The following is a 17,777-nucleotide window of genomic DNA, read 5'->3' on the forward strand; positions in this document are numbered from 1 at the left end:
AAAAGGGGCACTTAGGAATGTAAAGTAGAGCAGTGAGGCTCACTGGGTTAGAGAGGTTACAGGAAGGGATGAGAATGTAAAAAAAAGAAAAGCTTAGTCATAATTATGTGAGGGTGGTAATGTAGCAGATTTAATGATTCCCTGGGAGAAAAGGTTTGAAATGAAAAAGCATGTCAGAGAGAGACACTGTAACACAGTGTAGGTACTGCTGGTTCAACCGGTCTGCCCCAGTGAGACTGCAGTGACAACCTATTTTTTATTGGGGTCTATTAGTTTTCTAGATTTCAGTTCCCTTTCTGCTATTCTGATGGAAGACCACTGTATCACCATACTGCGATTACTATTATTATTATGATTATTAACTGTTTCTTTTATACTGACAACAACTGGAACACTGTAGAGATATAAAGATGGGATTTCTTGCATTATGACCGATGATTGAAACATGGATGTACATATGCTTTATCAATTAAAACAGACAGCTTTTATATGCTGCAACACTAAACTGATTTTTTTTCCATACTTTCCAAGAGAGTACAAAAGAAAAGGGAAATGATACACAAGTGAATATTAGATTTGAAGCAATAAAAGTGTCAGCAATCACAGCCGCACACTGCAGGGTCCACTTACACATCATATTGTCGCCATGGCAGCTAGGCGAAACTCATGCTGTTGCCCTTGACAACTGGAGTCTTCACAGGGACCTTCAGGCTGTGCTCCTGTTAATGGAACAGGTCATTAAAGTAAAGACATTGCTCACTTAAATGATTATAACCCCAATCACATCTTTAAAATCTTATTAATGTCTGAGAAATAAAGTGGATGTTAACACAGAATAGCTTTATATTATTTTCAGTCCTCCATTTGCAATGGAATTATCATCTGGTAAAGCAGAAGACAACAGGCGTTAAATAATAATTATGTCATATGAGTTGGTGCCAGGCCATTTTATTGCTGAAATAAACTATATTAAAATGTCCTAACTTTAGAACTAAAATGCAATGCTAGCTCAGTATGCTGCTACAACAGAGCACAAACAATAGGAGTTTAAAATAAAACAGCTTTAGTGGTATTTGTTTTACCTCCATACCTACAATCAACACCCCCTCGCCAAAAGTGCAGAGTGCTCTCTAGAAATCATACATAACAGTCTCACGCTCCCCCCCCTTGCACCCTTGAATGACAGAACAATGAGAGAATAGAGGAGCAGATTTCCATAACACTGTCCCTTGCTGTGGCTCTGAGCTGCTCATACTGACCTGGTGAGAAAAGCCTCGCTCTCATTAGCTCATGGAGAGCACATTCCTGTCGGTGGGTTCAACAGGCAAAGTGAAGACCTCTCCACTGAAAAAAAAAAAACTAGAGGAAAATAAATACATGACAAGACAGAACTGGTGGTGGACCTACTGGATATCTCACATGCCACCTTTGTACTGACTTAAAAAGTGACAACTCCTATAATTAGCAGCCAATATGATGCGACATTTCAAAAAGGTACTGAGGATTGGGCTTTGTTTAAATGTCACAGGGTGTGTGGTTTTGTTTAGACCCATTTTCTAGGCTTAAATGGTCTTAATTGGAGGACACTATAAAAGGGTCAAAAAGAGCCTTGCTGTGGCTGCCAGAGACAAGAAAACTCCGTCACTGTGCCTGAAAGCTGGTGAATATGTCTTTGATGGTGACTGTGTGGAGAGAGTGTGTATTTCTCAAGGGTGTGTATACTTGTGTATGAGAACTTTAGAATGTGTGTGTGGCACAACAAGACAAAGGGGAGAGTGGGATAGAGCCAAGTGAGCCGATAAAAGATGAGCTGGAGAGAGCGAGGCGCTAGATGCTCACAGCTGAGCTAAATTAGTTCATCTGCTTTGAATCGACTGAATACAACCAGCACAAAGGTGAAGTTTATCATGGAAAATGTCCCTGTAATATCATGGCTTTATAGCATTAAGCAAAAATTAAATATCTGACAAACATTTTTGAAACTATTGCTCTTTATTATTTTTTATAAGAGATTTCTCTCTTTAATCATTCAAAGACTATTAAGGTAAACAAGAATATTCTCAAGGACCCATGACTTCAAAGTGTGTGAAAAATGAAAACAGAAGAGTGAGGTCACTATAAAGTCAGATACACGCAAACTTTATTCAGCAACAACAAACCATAAGAACAATCAAAACAAGCACATTTTCTGTAAAACACAGGATACTATATTTCAGGTAAATAGTAGCTCATGTGCTAACAAGCCATTTTATGAACCAATAAATATTGAGCATACTCAAACGTCTAGCTTCACCTTGGCAACAAGGCAGAGAAAACAGCACTGGTCTTGACAATACAGTGTGAGGAGGAGGACAAGGAATCTTTTTTCAGGATGAAGAGAGAAGAAAAAAAAAAGGAACTGGTGCAATCCAGTTTGTGGCTCCCGCCGTTTAAAAACTGGGAGCTGGAGGGAGCTGCAGCTGCCTGGTTTCCATAGTGATGTGGATGCAGGAGAAGTGAACTGAGAGGAAGAGAGATAGACTATGAAAGGCAGAAATGGAACAAGGTACTAGATGAGAACACACCAAGAGGGAGAAATATGTCTAATGGCAAAAGCAAAGTAAATTCAATACAGAGGCACAGTGGCTGAAGTGGAAAGATGGGCAGTGAAGAGGGAAAAGGAGGTAGTCAAAGAAAAGAAGCAGGAGATGTCGGAGGGATGTTAAGCTCAGACATGGATCCCCAAGACTTGCCACTGGAGACTGCCACCTTCAGGGGAACCTGGGGAACACACACATCAAAGAAAAGGGAAGGGTGCATTCACCTAATTGCTGTGTAAGACAAGAGCAGCCTCAAAATGGATGATTTTAAATCAGAAGTGCTCTTTTGTTGGTAGCACAACATTCACAAATGCTAAGAATTTCTGAATCAAAAAAGGCAAGATCTCTTGATTTACTTTACTTACACAAAACTGCTTCCCTGTGGCTGGCTGGTTGTGTTTTAAAAAAAAGTTGTTCATAATTTCTTTTCCTAAAAAAAGCAGTAAGGGTAATTTCCGACTCCATTAGTCTGGGTCCAATGGAAAAAAAAAAAATCTATAACTTTGCATCCAGGATTGGATGAATGTGTGAAACCCTCTGCATTACCCCATCATGAACATGGCAACCGACACTGCTACACTACAGAATGATTTCAGTTACAGGTTTTCGTCACTCACTTTGAGGTGGATACCTAAATGGTGAATGTGCTGCAGGGACTCCATGGTATTCTTCACCAAAGCTGCACACACATAGCCATACAAATAATAATCAGACTAGTTAACCATTGCAATAATTTAAAGCCTTTTCATGACAGTGTATAGACACACACATACAGTATGTAAATTGTAGCATTTTTACTTCAGTGAACCAAAACAGGCTTTAATATACAAAACAAATTTCAAGCATATTTACTAACTGATGCCCAGGATACTGACGGCAGAATATTTACCTGCAAAGTGCTCCACCTGAGAGTCCTCCACTTCATACAGAAGTTCATCATGGAGCTGTGCTATCAGCCTGGAAAAACAAACACATTCAGAAACATATAAAGCACCAACTACCCTACTACCACAACAATAATGTTGAGTCATAACTCTGCTGACCAGGACCAGAGGGAGAGAAGACATTACAGCTGTTTTAAAGTTCACACATTTGTTGTGTGGACAATGGAAACACACAAAGCCCGGTACGGTATGGGTAGGGGTTTCTGGCGGCAGTAGAAAGACCACATTAACTGTTTCAAAACACAGGAGAAAAATTTTCCTGAGGCTGCTTTTAGCTTTTATGCTCTGAGCCACTGGAACATGAGAGCCACTAAAGGTTTTAGCTATTTTTAAACACAAACTTAAAACCCCTTTAGCCTGATTTTGGATTAAATGTTTTATATCTTATTTATTTTATTTAATCATTTATCTTATGGCATTCATTACTTCATTTGATCCACTCTCTCTTTTATTTGCTGCTGTTTTTAATCTATTTTAGCTACTCTACCTTTTATTTAGTTTATTTTTATTTTTACCACTTTTATTATTAATTTATCACTATTTTTATTTCTTATGTATTTTACTGTCATATTGTTTTACTTTTAGCATTTAACCTAGCTTATGATCAGTTTGTCAATCATACTGTATGTGAAGCACTCTGAAATGTTCTAACCTGTACGAAAGATAATATACAAATAAAGTTTAGAATGACTGGATCGATGTTTTGCCTTTCTATATTCCGACTGATCCACACTGTGAAGAACCAGTGTGTATTCTACTAGTGCAGTCAGGTGAAAGGAGAGAATGGAGGGGACAGTGTTATGTATAACATGGGATCCTCAGTCGATGGTGCCATGTTTAGAGGTTGTACCTGGCAGAGATGGAGTTGGAAGAGGAGACCAGGTTGAAGATTCTGATCATGGCCATCTTACAGAGATCAGCAGCAGAACCTGTACAAAAATCCACATGCACATGTGTTTAACCACTATATCCACAAACAGGTCACATCTAACAGCTGCCCTTTCCTGATCATCAGAAGTATACAAACTGATGCTATTGTACAGAACCCAGTCATCGGACAGTCAGGCTACCTTGGATAACAAAGTTGACAGCCTGCCTCTCAGCCTGCATACGGAAGCCCCAATCTGGAGAGCTGATGTTAGGGAGGCTCCGCCGCCGACCCATGATGGATAAGACATAACCTAAAAAAAGTTTTGACTTTGTATCATCTTGTGTCTCAAGGCATATACTGCTTCACATGCATAACAAAGCACATTTAACCAAACAAATACTACAAACACATCTTGCATTAGACATTACAAAAAAACAGTAGCTGCAGTGCCATCAATTTAGCCGCTCACTTTCACATTCGGTGGTCAGTCTACACAAGTACACTGAAATATACTTTGAACTCAAACTCAAATTTAACAGCTTGAAAAACAGAAGAAACGAGTTCTGCAGTCTGTTTAGTCAGGCCAGTGTAATAAATCTTCTGGTTGATGCCAAACATGACATTTTTCAAATAAAACAAGAAAGGGGTCTGATATTACCAGGCAGAGGCAACATTACTTTAGCATGTGCAGTTTAATAATAATAATAATCACCTTTATTTGGCCAAGTTGTTACACACAAGGAATTTGTTTCCGGTACAGAACCGAGGCAGCCATCTGCGGCACCAACTCACAGTGATGGCTCTAACCATTGGGGGCAACTTGGGGGTTCAGTGTCTTGCCCAAGGACACTTCGACATGTGGACTGCAGGCACTGAGATTTGAACCTTCAACCCTCCAGTTGGGAGACAACCGCTCTACACACTGAGCCACAGTCACCCGAAATGTTAAAATGTTAACCCAAGCACTTGACTCACAGTGTCGGAGCAGATAAGTAGGTGTTTAGCTTTACAAGGCAACTGTACCATGCACTGAATCAATACTGTATGATCGGAAAAATAACGACTGGGTCTGTGCATGGGGTCCAAACAATCTCTGAAGAAAGTACATACTGTATGTCATTGTACTTTGCTGCAGATATAATCTATATTTGGCAGAAAGACACATATGTTACAAGAGCATAAGAAAAGCATACAAGGCAGAGACACATGTAAGTCAAGTTACATAAAGGGTTTTTTTTTTTGAAGGTATAGTTGCTGGGTAGAAATACCTACATTTGGTAATGGGGGGGGGCTTAAAGACAACGGACACTGGTGGCATCACATCACATGACACCTGTAATACAACGGGAGCGACAGAAATTCAGTGCAGAACTATGAAAATGGGTGAGTATGTCAGTATTTCATTCTTTTGATGTGTGTTGACGCCAGGCAAACGGGACAATACCCTGATGCAGCGATGTGCATCAACCTGTGATGATGGCTGTCAGTTCATTGCCGGTGTGTGGGCTTCCACTGAAAATGATGGGAGCAGGGGTTTTGATGCATCACACACTGTCAGTGTATAGTGCCCTTGGGAATCAGTTACATAGGTCTCAGAGAACAAGTATAAAGTCAAGCTGTTTGAAAATCAGGGGGTCTATGCCAATTGTTGGGGAAAGAGATCATCTGACATTGGTCTGAGAATGTATTTGCTGTTTCTTTGGTTGTTTTATAATCTTAAACCATAGATACTTCACTTAGATTGATTACTCACATTTTATTTCTTAAATTGATTACCACTTATATGTGATAAATGCTTTCATTCTGCTAATGTACATTCTGATTTCTTTGTTTGCTTGATGATGTGCAACTATGGAACTTTTTCTTGCCCACGCTCCTGATTACATTTTCTCATTTTTATAATTGACTTGCTCATCTGCTCATAATCAAATGTCTTCACATATTCACACTGGTCATTATCAGCTGTTATTATTTTGATGACATATTTTGCTCAGATTTTGTCATATGGTATATACAGTGACAGACATATTGATCAGATATGATTTGGACTGAATTATTAATTGATTACTTCTATCCTTAATCTGATCAGTTCATTGACCAAATTGATTATTTGTTTGTTGTTTGATTTTTGGTTTCCTTAATAGGTTATTTTGGTCACAGATTAACATTAAATCGGTATTAGCATTTGAAGAGTATACAGTATGTTCATATTTTAGATATCAAGTAAAATCATTGCATATTCTCTAGGATTAATGTTTTGTCTGGTTCATTTTTCAGGTCAGATCAATAAAAAAACTGCCTCAACTCTGAATCATGTTTTGGTTTAAAACTCTGGATGGAAAAACTCTACTTATTCTGAACCATTTTAGTCCTTTCAGTCAAATCATCCATAACCACAGGCTGAGCAGGTCCAAAGCTACAGAGTGTAATTTGAAGAGAACAGGGTCAGGAAAAGTCACTTGTTGATACAGCACTGTACTGTAAGTGATTATGATAAGAGCAGGCTTATAATGACACAAATGTACACCCACATACATACACACACACACACACAAATCCTGCTATACGCGTGATACAAAAGCAAAGAGAAACACTCACATTCCCAGGAAAGTCACACAAAAACAGTGGAACGCAACACAAACATGTTCAGGGGAAGTGATGTACACAAAATACACACATATACACACATTATATGCAGGTGTGCAGCATGCACAAGCTCACACAGTGGGACCAGTGCATTACATCAGATGGACAATGGAGTTGGTTTTACAGTTAAATCCCTCTAGTAACCCTTACTATGAGGTAAGCCAACCATGGCATGAACACTAAATGATCGTCTTCCCAGAACAAACACACACAGCATACATGCATAAGAAATTAGTACACTACAGATTGTAACAAACACAAAAACCTTGACACAAGCATGTGACCTTTTTACTAGGAACAATGTCGGACCCACTGACAGAGATGTGCCGTGTATTTTGTTTATGTGATAACACACCACACAAATGTCTACGGACAGTTATGACCGTGATTCATCCTGAAATGTGTGTGTTTTTCCAAGCCCAGTAGGCTCAAGCCAGTGACAGTGCTGTGAAGGTCAGCGCTTTTCAAGTTTAGGCAGTTTTCATGGTCAGTGATGTGTAGAAAGTGGTAGCTGTTTGATTGGCAGCAGCACTGGAAATCAGGGCTGGGCAACAATTCAGTAGCATTATTTAGTGAGTTTTAGATGTTTTGGCACATACTGCCACAATACAAACATGGTTGTGTTTTAAATTAATGATTCCAAGCCAAAATGTAATTAAAAACTGACAATTTTCATTTTTTAAGTAGAACAATATTGAAGTGGACTTAATATTTGAAGGTTGAGGCTTTAATAAGGCCTTCAGGTTTAGTCTGGGCTAGTGAAGATTTCAGAACACATTATGAAAAACCGGAAGTAATTACAATAAAATACATTTGCCCTGAATGTAATATCTCAATATGTTGGAACCTTTCAGAGTACAGACATCTGATTTTCTCATCACTGATTTCTTGATGTATTGATTGAATTGCAGCTGAGTACATATAGCTGAGTATGGCTGCCATTTATTAATGTTCTGTTTGCCAGCTCCATTCTCTGCAAGAGTCTGGTGTCTGCTGAAAAATGTTCATGTGCATGTGTATGAACAGTTTGACAGTTCATCAGAGCCAGAATATGCTTATGTGTGAGTGCTGGCACAGCAGGGTGTTTACATATCGTCATATGCAGATCTAGGCTTCCTTGTCTGCCGCGGCCTTCAAAAGACTTGGCTAGTTTTTATGTCTGATTCCTCATGTTGTGTTTAAAAGAAAAAACTCCTTATCTCTTCATCTTTTTCCTCAGGCAGTCCTTACAAGTGAAGGTACAGCACTCATCTCAAAACATTAATGAACTCTACATGATATGAAGAATGGGACAGGCTTACCCAGAGTGTCAGCTTTATCTCATTTTAATATCAAAGACAGTGCATTTGAAACAGAGTGTGGACCATTCAGAGAAGCACAGCCATGATGGCTATGGCCATGAAGTCATATTTTGTAGTTTACAGTAAAAACTCATCTTTGTACCCTTCTTTCTGGGTTGTTGGATTTCTACACTTGATCCTCAATAACATCCACAGCCTTTTCCTCCTGGTTATCCTGTCTCTGCACTGCGATACTGACCTCACCTTCACATTGCCCTTTCCAGTACATTTTTAACAAATATGACAATAGCTGAGTCTACACTGTTGACCTCACCTCTGTACAGCCTGCCAACACCCATCAGTTCTCAACAACTGTATAAGATAATAATCAACCATACTCAGTGTAGAGTGGACAAGGGGTAGCAGCACACATTAATCTCTGCTCCTTGAGTCACAGCACTGCAGCTAAAGCACAGGCTAGCGTGATACTGTAGGTCTCCTCCCCGCCAGCATAGATTATAGAGGACTATTTTAAGCCAATGTTCCTCACGGCTTCATTCAGACACACCCACGATCGTGACAGAGAAAGAGCCACAGTACGTGAGTTATATTCGCCACATGCAGAAGACTGGACAGTACTGATGTGAGGCCAGAGATTTCTTGCTACAACAAGGCTGACAAACAAGATTGTGTTCCAGGAGAATTTTATTTCTCATATTACTGCTGTTTAGGGCATTCTCCAAAACAATCATGGTTTTTAGTGAGCTGAACACCTCACAAAAATGCACAATAGACATGTGCAGACATCTAGACCATCATGATAAGTATGTCATTGTGCGGGTCTTTCCATTAATGTGACTGCATGCAGTTCAGACTTGTGCTGTGCTTGAAAGTGACACAGTACATAAATGTTACTAGGTATGACCTAGTGTAAGTGTAATTGTAATTGACTTTACAGAAAAGTGACCAATGTGTTCATTCATGAAGTCGACACCTTCAGATGCCATCAGATTAATGGAAAGGAGCACATGTCTGAAAGGGGCTTTATAAAAGTGCTATATTTCTGCTGGGGAGTGACAAAAGGAAAAGAGATATGGAAACAGCGACATAGACTGGACAGGAAAGAGGAAAAGGAAGGAAGACAGATGGAAAAGAAGGGTGAAAAGAAACAAAGAGAAAGAGTGAGACACAAACTGAGGGAAAGCAAGACAGAAAGAGGGTGGAACAAGAGTGGCACAAAAAAATCCAAGCACCATCTCCGATGGGAGCATCACCATGGTGATGAGCTGAATTAAAGTTGACTGTCTGGTGCATCGTCACTCAGCCCCTGAGAATAAGGAGACTTCCAATGTGATTGATCTATACGCAGCATTTTAGAAGACTGAGCCCATTATGCTGCTTCGATTAGGAAGCTGACACTGGGGAAAGGGATGTAATGAGGGGGGCGCACAGTGTGTCAGTGGTGATACAGTAGCACTTGTCTGTGCACGTCTCTAGGTCAGTGTTTGTGAAAAAGGTGTCTGCCATCCCAGCTGGCATATCTACTGCCCTGAACTCTCTTAATGTTTACTACAAAACAAGGTTATTTTTCAACACTTGTTATACAAAATAAAACAACTCAGGACCTAGTTTTCCCATTCAGCAACATTTAGAGAGATTAGGTTAAGTTGACATAAGTGGCTCTCTCTCACTGTTTTCTAGTCATTTGATTAGGATGTTAAGTGGTCTGCTCTGTTAACCCATCAGTGTTTTATTAGCCAAGGGAAACTCAATACAGCACACATAATATGCAGTTAATATTGGAACAGATCACAGGTCAGAGGCTGAGGTCTGAACCCGAATGTAGTGCTCAGTGTTAAAGGATCTGTTTTGGTGCAGTCTGATCTCATCCCCTAAAAAATGCAGGGACTAACCCAGACATACTGTATACACAGTTACCTACACACATTTCTATCATATTTGAGGAGACACCTTGTTGACTTCAACCATTTGCCACCCTTAACATTAATGCATAATTTCCATATGTTAAATGTGAATTACTTCTAATCATATAAATAAATATTTTGCTATTAATTTCTGGCACACAGTTCTTATACAGTGATTGACATATTTACTTCAGCATCTATTCTTTTAGGAACATTAAGACTTAAGGCAACCTTAAGGCAATGATTCACATACAACAAGCAATGGCAATGTGAATATACACAGACCTTGCTTGTGGCACTGCTGGATAGTTCTCTGGATGAAGGCCTGGACTTCTGTGTAGGTTTGGAGGAAGCTGTCCTGGAAGTGTCTGGCCTGCTCAGTGCTCACCCCCAAAATCCCAGACAAACGCTCACGACCTGTAGTGATCATTTACAAGTCAATATCTAACTTGCATTTAACTATCAAATTAAAATTCAAAGGAGGATTTTACCATGGGTACATTGATGCCATGCAAACCCACAATGGTTAGCCTTATGCTAGCGCCAATTTATACTATCCTTAAGTATATTCCACTAAGCTAATAAGCTAAATGGTTGCTTGCGGTGGTTTCATATTTATCAAAGATCCATCAGAGAGTGGGATCAATCTTCTCATCTAAATCTCAATATGAAAGCAATTCTGCATATTTCCCAAAACGTCAAACTAATCCTCTCATATCAATGTTGTGTGATGATGACCACAAATGTGCATCATGAAAGACTAATGCAAAAGACTAAGCTGACAAATGAATAATGAGAAAACTTAAATGGAGCAAAACTACCTTTATCAAGACTGTAGCGTTGTAGAAGGCCAGGAGAAGAGAGTAAAGTTAAAATCAAGAGAGTGAACAGAGAACAGACTGGACCAGAGGGTAGAAGAAGTAGAACCAAGTTAAGGGTGAGAGATAAGAGAGGACCAGACAAAAGCAAACTGGGCAAAGATCGGGGCAGCACTGCAAGGTCTGTGTGGTTTTGAGCTCTGAGGGGTGTACATTGTACCCCTTTAGTTCAGTCTTCCCAAGACTAACCTCTGAGTAATTAATTAATTATATGTGGTTGGCGATGAGTAATGTCGTGCCAAACAGCCCACCGGTTAGTAGGAGGGTTACTAGGGGCAGCAGTAGTTTTTGCATACCAGAAACTACTGGTATCAAACATGCAGACATACAAACATATGTTTGCTTATCATTAGTTCTCTTGGATGTTTCATCTTTACTGTGCATATAGTATGGTACAGTGGTGTGAAAAAGTATTTGCCCCCTTACTGATTTCTTATCTTTTTGCATGTTTGTCACACTGTAATGTTTCAAATCATCAAACAAATTTAAATATTAGTCAACGATAACACAAGTAAACACATCATGCAGTTTTTAAATGAAGGTTTTTATTATTAAGGGAAAACAAAATCCAAAACTACAAAGCCCTGTGTGAATAAGTGTTTGCCCCCTAAACCGAATAACTGGTTGGGCCACCCTTAGCAGCAACAACTGCAATCAAGCGTTTTCGATAACTTGCCATGAGTCTGCCACAGCGCTGTGGAGGAATTTTGGCCCACTCATCTTGGCAGAATTGTTGTAAGTCAGCCACATTGGAAGGTTTTCGGGCATGAACTGCCTTTTTAAGGTCATGCCACAGCATCTCAATTGGATTCAGGTCAGGACTTTGACTAGGCCACTCCAAAGTCTTCATGTTGTTTTTCTTCAGCCATTCAGAAGTGGACTTGCTGATGTGCTTTGGATCATTGTCCTGCTGCAGAACCCAAGTTCGCTTCAGCTTGAGGGCACAAACGGATGGCCGGACATTCTCCTTCAGGATATTTTGGTACACAGCAGAATTCATCGTTCCATTTATCACAGCAAGTCTTCCAGGGCCTGAAGCAGCAAAACAGCCCCAGACCATCACACTACCACCACCATATTTCACTGTTGGTATGATGTTCTTTTTCTGAAATGCGGTGTTACATATACGCCACACATAATGGGACACACACCTTCCAAAAAGTTCAACTTTTGTCTCGTCTGTCCACAGAGTATTATCCCAAAAGCCTTGGGGATCATCAAGATGTTTTCTGGCAAAACTGAGACGAGCCTTTATGTTCTTTTTGCTCAGCAGTGGTTTTCGCCTTGGAACTCTGCCATGCAAACCATTTTTGCCCAGTCTCTTTCTTATGGTGGAGTCATGAACACTCACCTTAACTGAGGCAAGTGAGGCCTGCAGTTCTTTGGATGTTGTTGTGGGGTCTTTTGTGACCTCTTGGATGAGTTGTCGCTGCGCTCTTGGGGTAATTTTGGTCGGCCGGCCACTCCTGGGAAGGTTCTCCACTGTTCCATGTTTTCGCCATTTGTGGATAATGGCTCTCACTGTGGTTCGCTGCAGTCCCAAAGCTTTAGAAATGGCTTTATAACCTTTTCCAAACTGATAGAGCTCAATTATTCTCTTTCTCATTTGGTTTTGAATTTCTTTGGATCTCGGCATGATGTCTAGCTTTTGAGGATCTTTTGGTCTACTTCACTTTGTCAGGCAGGTCCTATTTAAGTGATTTCTTGATTGCGAACAGGTGTGGCAGTAATCAGGCCTGGGTGTGGCTAGAGAAATTGAACTCAGGTGCGATAAACCAGTGTTGTGACAGGGGGGCAAACACTTGTTCACACAGGGCTATATAGTTTTGGATTTTGTTTTCCCTTAATAATAAAAACCTTCATTTAAAAACTGCATGATGTGTTTACTTGTGTTATCGTTGACTAATATTTAAATTTGTTTGATGATCTGAAACATTACAGTGTGACAAACATGCAAAAAGATAAGAAATCAGTAAGGGGGCAAACACTTTTTCACACCACTGTATATGTGCAGAGTTTTTTGCATTAAGAACAATAAACTAAAAATTCAAAATGCTGCCAACATGGACTTTGTTTTTGGAAAGTCAGCCTCAGAGTAGAAGATGAAGACATCTGAGTTAATTCGAATTGTCATGTCTGCCTGTTTGGCGCGTACACGGCTGCTGAATATGTCATGACCCCGACCCCTTCAGCAGCATGCCTGGTTATGTGTTTGTGTGTTGAAGCCACTGAGTCTGATGTGTCTGCTGTATGTAACAGGGATGCAGAATGAGACAGATGTTGCCTTGCAGATGTTGTGTGAAAGCTATAGAGCACGGACTCTGGATTAGTGTGTTACTTTGTGTGAAGCCCCACATTCCTTCTGGATGAGGTCAGATCACGGAGGGACCTTTAACCTTCGTTAGTGACGCTCCCCACACTACTCCTCTTGTACCCCTCTCTCATTCCAGTTTGTCTTCTCCTATAAGTTCTTCTACTCCAACAACCCTCCTGTTAATTCTGCCCTTTGTTTTCTGTTTTCTTGTTTGTCCTCTTTCTGATGCCAGTGTCCTTTCTATTATTAAGAAGCTGCAAAAAGTCTTCTGTTGATATTGCTAGTTTAAGAATTTTTCTAAACTAAATGTAGATCAGTTTAAAACCATTTCTCACCTACTCCATGTATTTCTTTATTAGACACTATTACTAGGCCTTTCTATTTGGTTACATGTACGTGTACATATGTGTGTATATGAGTTGAAGCACTCCTGCCCCTCCTCCCTGGCCTGATTATTGTTTGGCACAGAAAGCTTCCTTAGTATTTGGTATCCACGGCAACACATCCTTTCATGAAGAGCTGTCTGTCTATGCTGATCAGGAGCTCCTTCCATTCTTCTTCTCATTTCCCTTGTTCCTTCGCTTACTCCTTCCCTTTACTCTACTTTACTCCCTCGTCTACCTCCACCACCTCCCCTTTCTTTTTGTATGTATTTTCATCATTTGCCTTGCCATAATTTTTCCACACTGACCTTTTGCTTTCTGAACTTTCCCCATGCTACCCTACATTTCTCAAATTAATAGCTTTAAGATAAAGTATTTTGCCTTGTTGACTATTATTGTGGAGGATTGTTGAATTATGTTTGTGTGCTTATGTTTACTTTCTCCTGCTGAGCTGTGACTCCTGCTAAAGTAGAAATAGCATAGAGCGCTCCATCATCAGTGTGTGAGTATAGGATTTTGCTAAGCTCTTGAATGGACTGAAAGCATAAGTGAGAGACAGCCACTGGCACAGCTCCTTGCATGCATATTCTGATGAAAACCATATGCTTTAGGGTCACCACTGAATGCTTGCCAAATCTGTGCTCTTCCTGACAGTCTAAAGATAGATAGATTAGATAGATAGATAGATAGATAGATAGAAATACTTTATTAATCCCAATCTGGGAAATTGCATTGTTTCAGCAGCAGTTCACACTCAATATCAAGCACACAAACCAATAAATAAAATAAAATGGAAGCAAACAGATTTACAAAAGATGCACAGTGAGCTGCAGAGTGACAAGAGTGCCAACCAAATGGTGCACTGACTCCTGTGTATATAGTATTAGGTAGGTGATCATAATATTATGGCTGATCAGTGTATATTATACATGCCTATACTTAACTCAGCTCTAATCAAGTGTCCAATTTTTGCTTCAAGGGAAACTAAACCCTACTTCTGACATTTGGTTTCTTTGCCCAGTCCTACAATATGATTATCACAGGTGTCTCTTCACTTAGTATTATGAGGCTTTTCCATGTTCTTCAGTTTGGCTGAGATATGTCAAATTTAGTAGAGCACAACTGAGAACAAAATGCCTGTTATAAAAGCTGCATGAGGCAGCTCCCATGGCATGTTTTGGTGCATGATTTACTTTTAAATATCTAGAGCTTCTCAAAGTATAATATAATGTGAGCTCTAGTTTGGCATAATAGCAGTTTTGACAACAGGCTCTAAGCTTTGTCAGTCCAGAGATAAATTCACACCAGATCATTATAGAGGCTCTTATGGTATGAGCCTATGGAAAAACAGCTGTGACTCCTTCTAAGCATTTAAAGTGGCCACTGGCATTAAAACCTGATGAAGAGTGCAGACTGTCTGTAAAACCTCCCTCCATCACAAAGGTGAAAGCACAAATGCACACTAACATGCTCACGTTTCGCATATAGGCAGGTGCACAAACATGTTTCAATTTTAATTACTATTACTATCATTATTATTGTTAAGAACCAACCCAACAAATCCCCCTTGAGCAAGCACTTGGAGATAGTAGGATGGAAAAACTCCCTTTAACGGAAGGAACTGCCGAAAAGACCGTGGCTCTTGGTAGGTGGCCTTCTGCCTCGACCCGATGGGGTGAGTGGATAGAGGAGAGAGAGTGCTCTGCTCATGTGTGAACCATAAATGGGTCACAAGTGACACAGACAAGTCTCTTTATGGGGCACAAAGATGCATTATACATTCTTCTCGCTCTATTTTTATCTTTCCTGTAACTCTGTTTTACCTCCCACCCCAATCTATGCCCACTGTTTGGAATCAGGGGTATGAAAGAAACAGGAAAATTGAAACACTATGTCCCAGTACAATTCACTAGTCAAACAGTTACCCTTATCAAACATGCAACATCGAACCCATCACTAAATAACACTTAAACCTACAGTTTTGTCATGTCGAAACAATACAGGTCAGTTGTCCAGTTGAACGATTTTCATTATCGTCAACTGATTATTGCCACTCAATGCTCTGTGAGAGAATGCCCGTGTATGTGTTCGTACTCACCTGCCCCATACACAACAGAGTAGACAATACGTTTAGCGTGTTCTCGATCCTCAGATGTTACCTCTCTCTCATTCACCCCCTTCCTGAGTAACAGATATAAACACATTACAGAGAGAAAGAGAGAGAGCCCTACATGAAATATATGCAGTGGCTTCAGAAAGTATTCAAATTAGCAAAAATTGAAGAAAACATGTTTTACTTTGTCATTATGGGTTACTGAGTGTTGATTGATGGGCAAAATGGATTATCCATTGAAAATAAAATCTACTGAGTACTTTACCAGGCACTGTACATACAGTGCAATGTCGGAATATTTTTAGAGGTGAACAAAATGATGTAGAGGTGAAATGTTTAAGAAAGTCAGACTCTAACACGCTCAGAAAATTAACTGACAGTATAATCCAAAACTAAGCTTTTTTTAAGGAAAATGTGCAACTGAAATCCTTGGCTGGCCAAGTTTAACCATTTTTATAGACTAGATTAGAAACCGAATAATAATGACCCCCAGGTGATGATTTCCACACAGAATGGTAATACAATATTGTACAAATTGCAGAAATCAATTCAAATGCAACTATGATGAGTTGTTGCATGTATGAACAGGTTTGTTTAGATGTTTGTCCACTTTGATTCTTGTCCAGTCTGGTGGGAATTCTGAAACAGAGATAAATAAAATAAACCAAAACAATTAAAAAGAATGGGAGAATAAGGAAGAATACTATTGTGTGCAATAGAATAAAAATCCTAGATAGGCATAAGGTAGACATAAAAAGGCATAAACATGAGACAGAGTGGACAAAGACAAAAGGAAAAGGATTATAAACCCTATAAAAACACAAACAGCGTGAGACATGGAAGTTAAAAGAATATGAAGTATAAAGAGACAAAGAGGCTATAGAAAAGAGCAGAGAGAGGCAGTGATGGACTCAGACATTTATGTAATGTGACTTGTCATCAGCTGTAGCACTGGGAATCAGAGGGTGGGATGATATGTCTGCAAAGGACTTTCAGAGGGACTGATGTGGAGATTCAGCTTCTGATCAGTGTTCAAAGAGTGTTGTCATCTGCCTAACACCATATCCTGCAGGTTCAGCACTATGTGTTTCAGGATGTCAGGTGTTTTGATACCTGTAGCTCTTAAATATGAAGATATTAGGTAATTACTTTATAGTCCTTTTCTGCTGTTCTTGTTCTCTCCCACAAACATACACACATTTCTCTGGGAGCATTCCCCTTCACTGGGCATCTGGGTCAAGGAAATCCATACTGGATTTTTACCACCCCCTGCTGGATAGGTATTAATCAACTGCAGACAGATTGAGTCTGTCAAATTTTGAATCTGAATGATGAACATATGTTTGTCTTTAGCTTTCCTAGAACTGGCTTATTGCTGCTACATGTTAGTGTTTGACAGTTTGCTACAAGCTGGAGATCAAGAAAGCTACAAAGCTTCAAAAGCAGGTTTTGTGCATTACAAAGAAAAACCTAAATAATACTGGGCATAACAAGCAAACGGGTTCTGTAGCAGGCACAACGCTTCCAGCCATGCAGACTGAATAAAAAGTTTTCTACCCTCTGATCTACTGTAAACCTGTCTCATTCTGCAATACTTGGAAAGAAAGGTAGTTTCGACCAAAATGATTGAGGACATTACTGGTGAGAGAACGATATTGTGAAAGAAAAGGTTAAGAAAGAGGGAGAGAAGGAGAGAAAAAGAGAAAAAAGAAAATAACACGTAAAAGAGTGATAAAAAGGAAATGGGAATAAGAGTGGAGTAAGGGTAGAGAGGACAAGAAACTCGTTAACTACCTGAAAATAAAAGCAGAGACAACTCCAAGAAAAGAAATAAGACTATAAAC

The 17,777-nt window shown here is 39.7% G+C and overlaps 1 protein-coding gene across 4 annotated transcripts in view; it reads right to left on the minus strand.

Moving 5' to 3' along the window:
• Positions 1–2,436: 2,436 nt before the first annotated feature.
• Positions 2,437–17,777, minus strand: part of poln (polymerase (DNA directed) nu) — a 55,745-nt gene continuing 40,404 nt past the window's right edge. For 2 of the 4 annotated variants that reach the window (XM_020624609.1, XM_020624610.1), the window contains 7 exons: positions 15,919–16,001; positions 10,531–10,662; positions 4,594–4,704; positions 4,374–4,452; positions 3,469–3,536; positions 3,197–3,258; positions 2,437–2,760 (listed from right to left, as the gene is read on the minus strand). In XM_020624609.1, the coding sequence (XP_020480265.1) occupies positions 2,668–2,760; positions 3,197–3,258; positions 3,469–3,536; positions 4,374–4,452; positions 4,594–4,704; positions 10,531–10,662; positions 15,919–16,001 (628 nt within the window). In that variant the 3' untranslated portion in view covers positions 2,437–2,667. Of the gene's footprint in view, positions 2,761–3,196; positions 3,259–3,468; positions 3,537–4,373; positions 4,453–4,593; positions 4,705–5,666; positions 5,728–10,530; positions 10,663–15,918; positions 16,002–16,071; positions 16,573–17,777 lie in introns of those variants that run through there. The other 2 variants (XR_002276962.1, XM_020624611.1) reach the window with 2 other exon arrangements.

The sequence above is a fragment of the Monopterus albus genome, unplaced genomic scaffold, assembly GCF_001952655.1.
Source record: "Monopterus albus unplaced genomic scaffold, M_albus_1.0 scaffold333.1, whole genome shotgun sequence".
Classification (NCBI taxonomy): domain Eukaryota; kingdom Metazoa; phylum Chordata; class Actinopteri; order Synbranchiformes; family Synbranchidae; genus Monopterus; species Monopterus albus.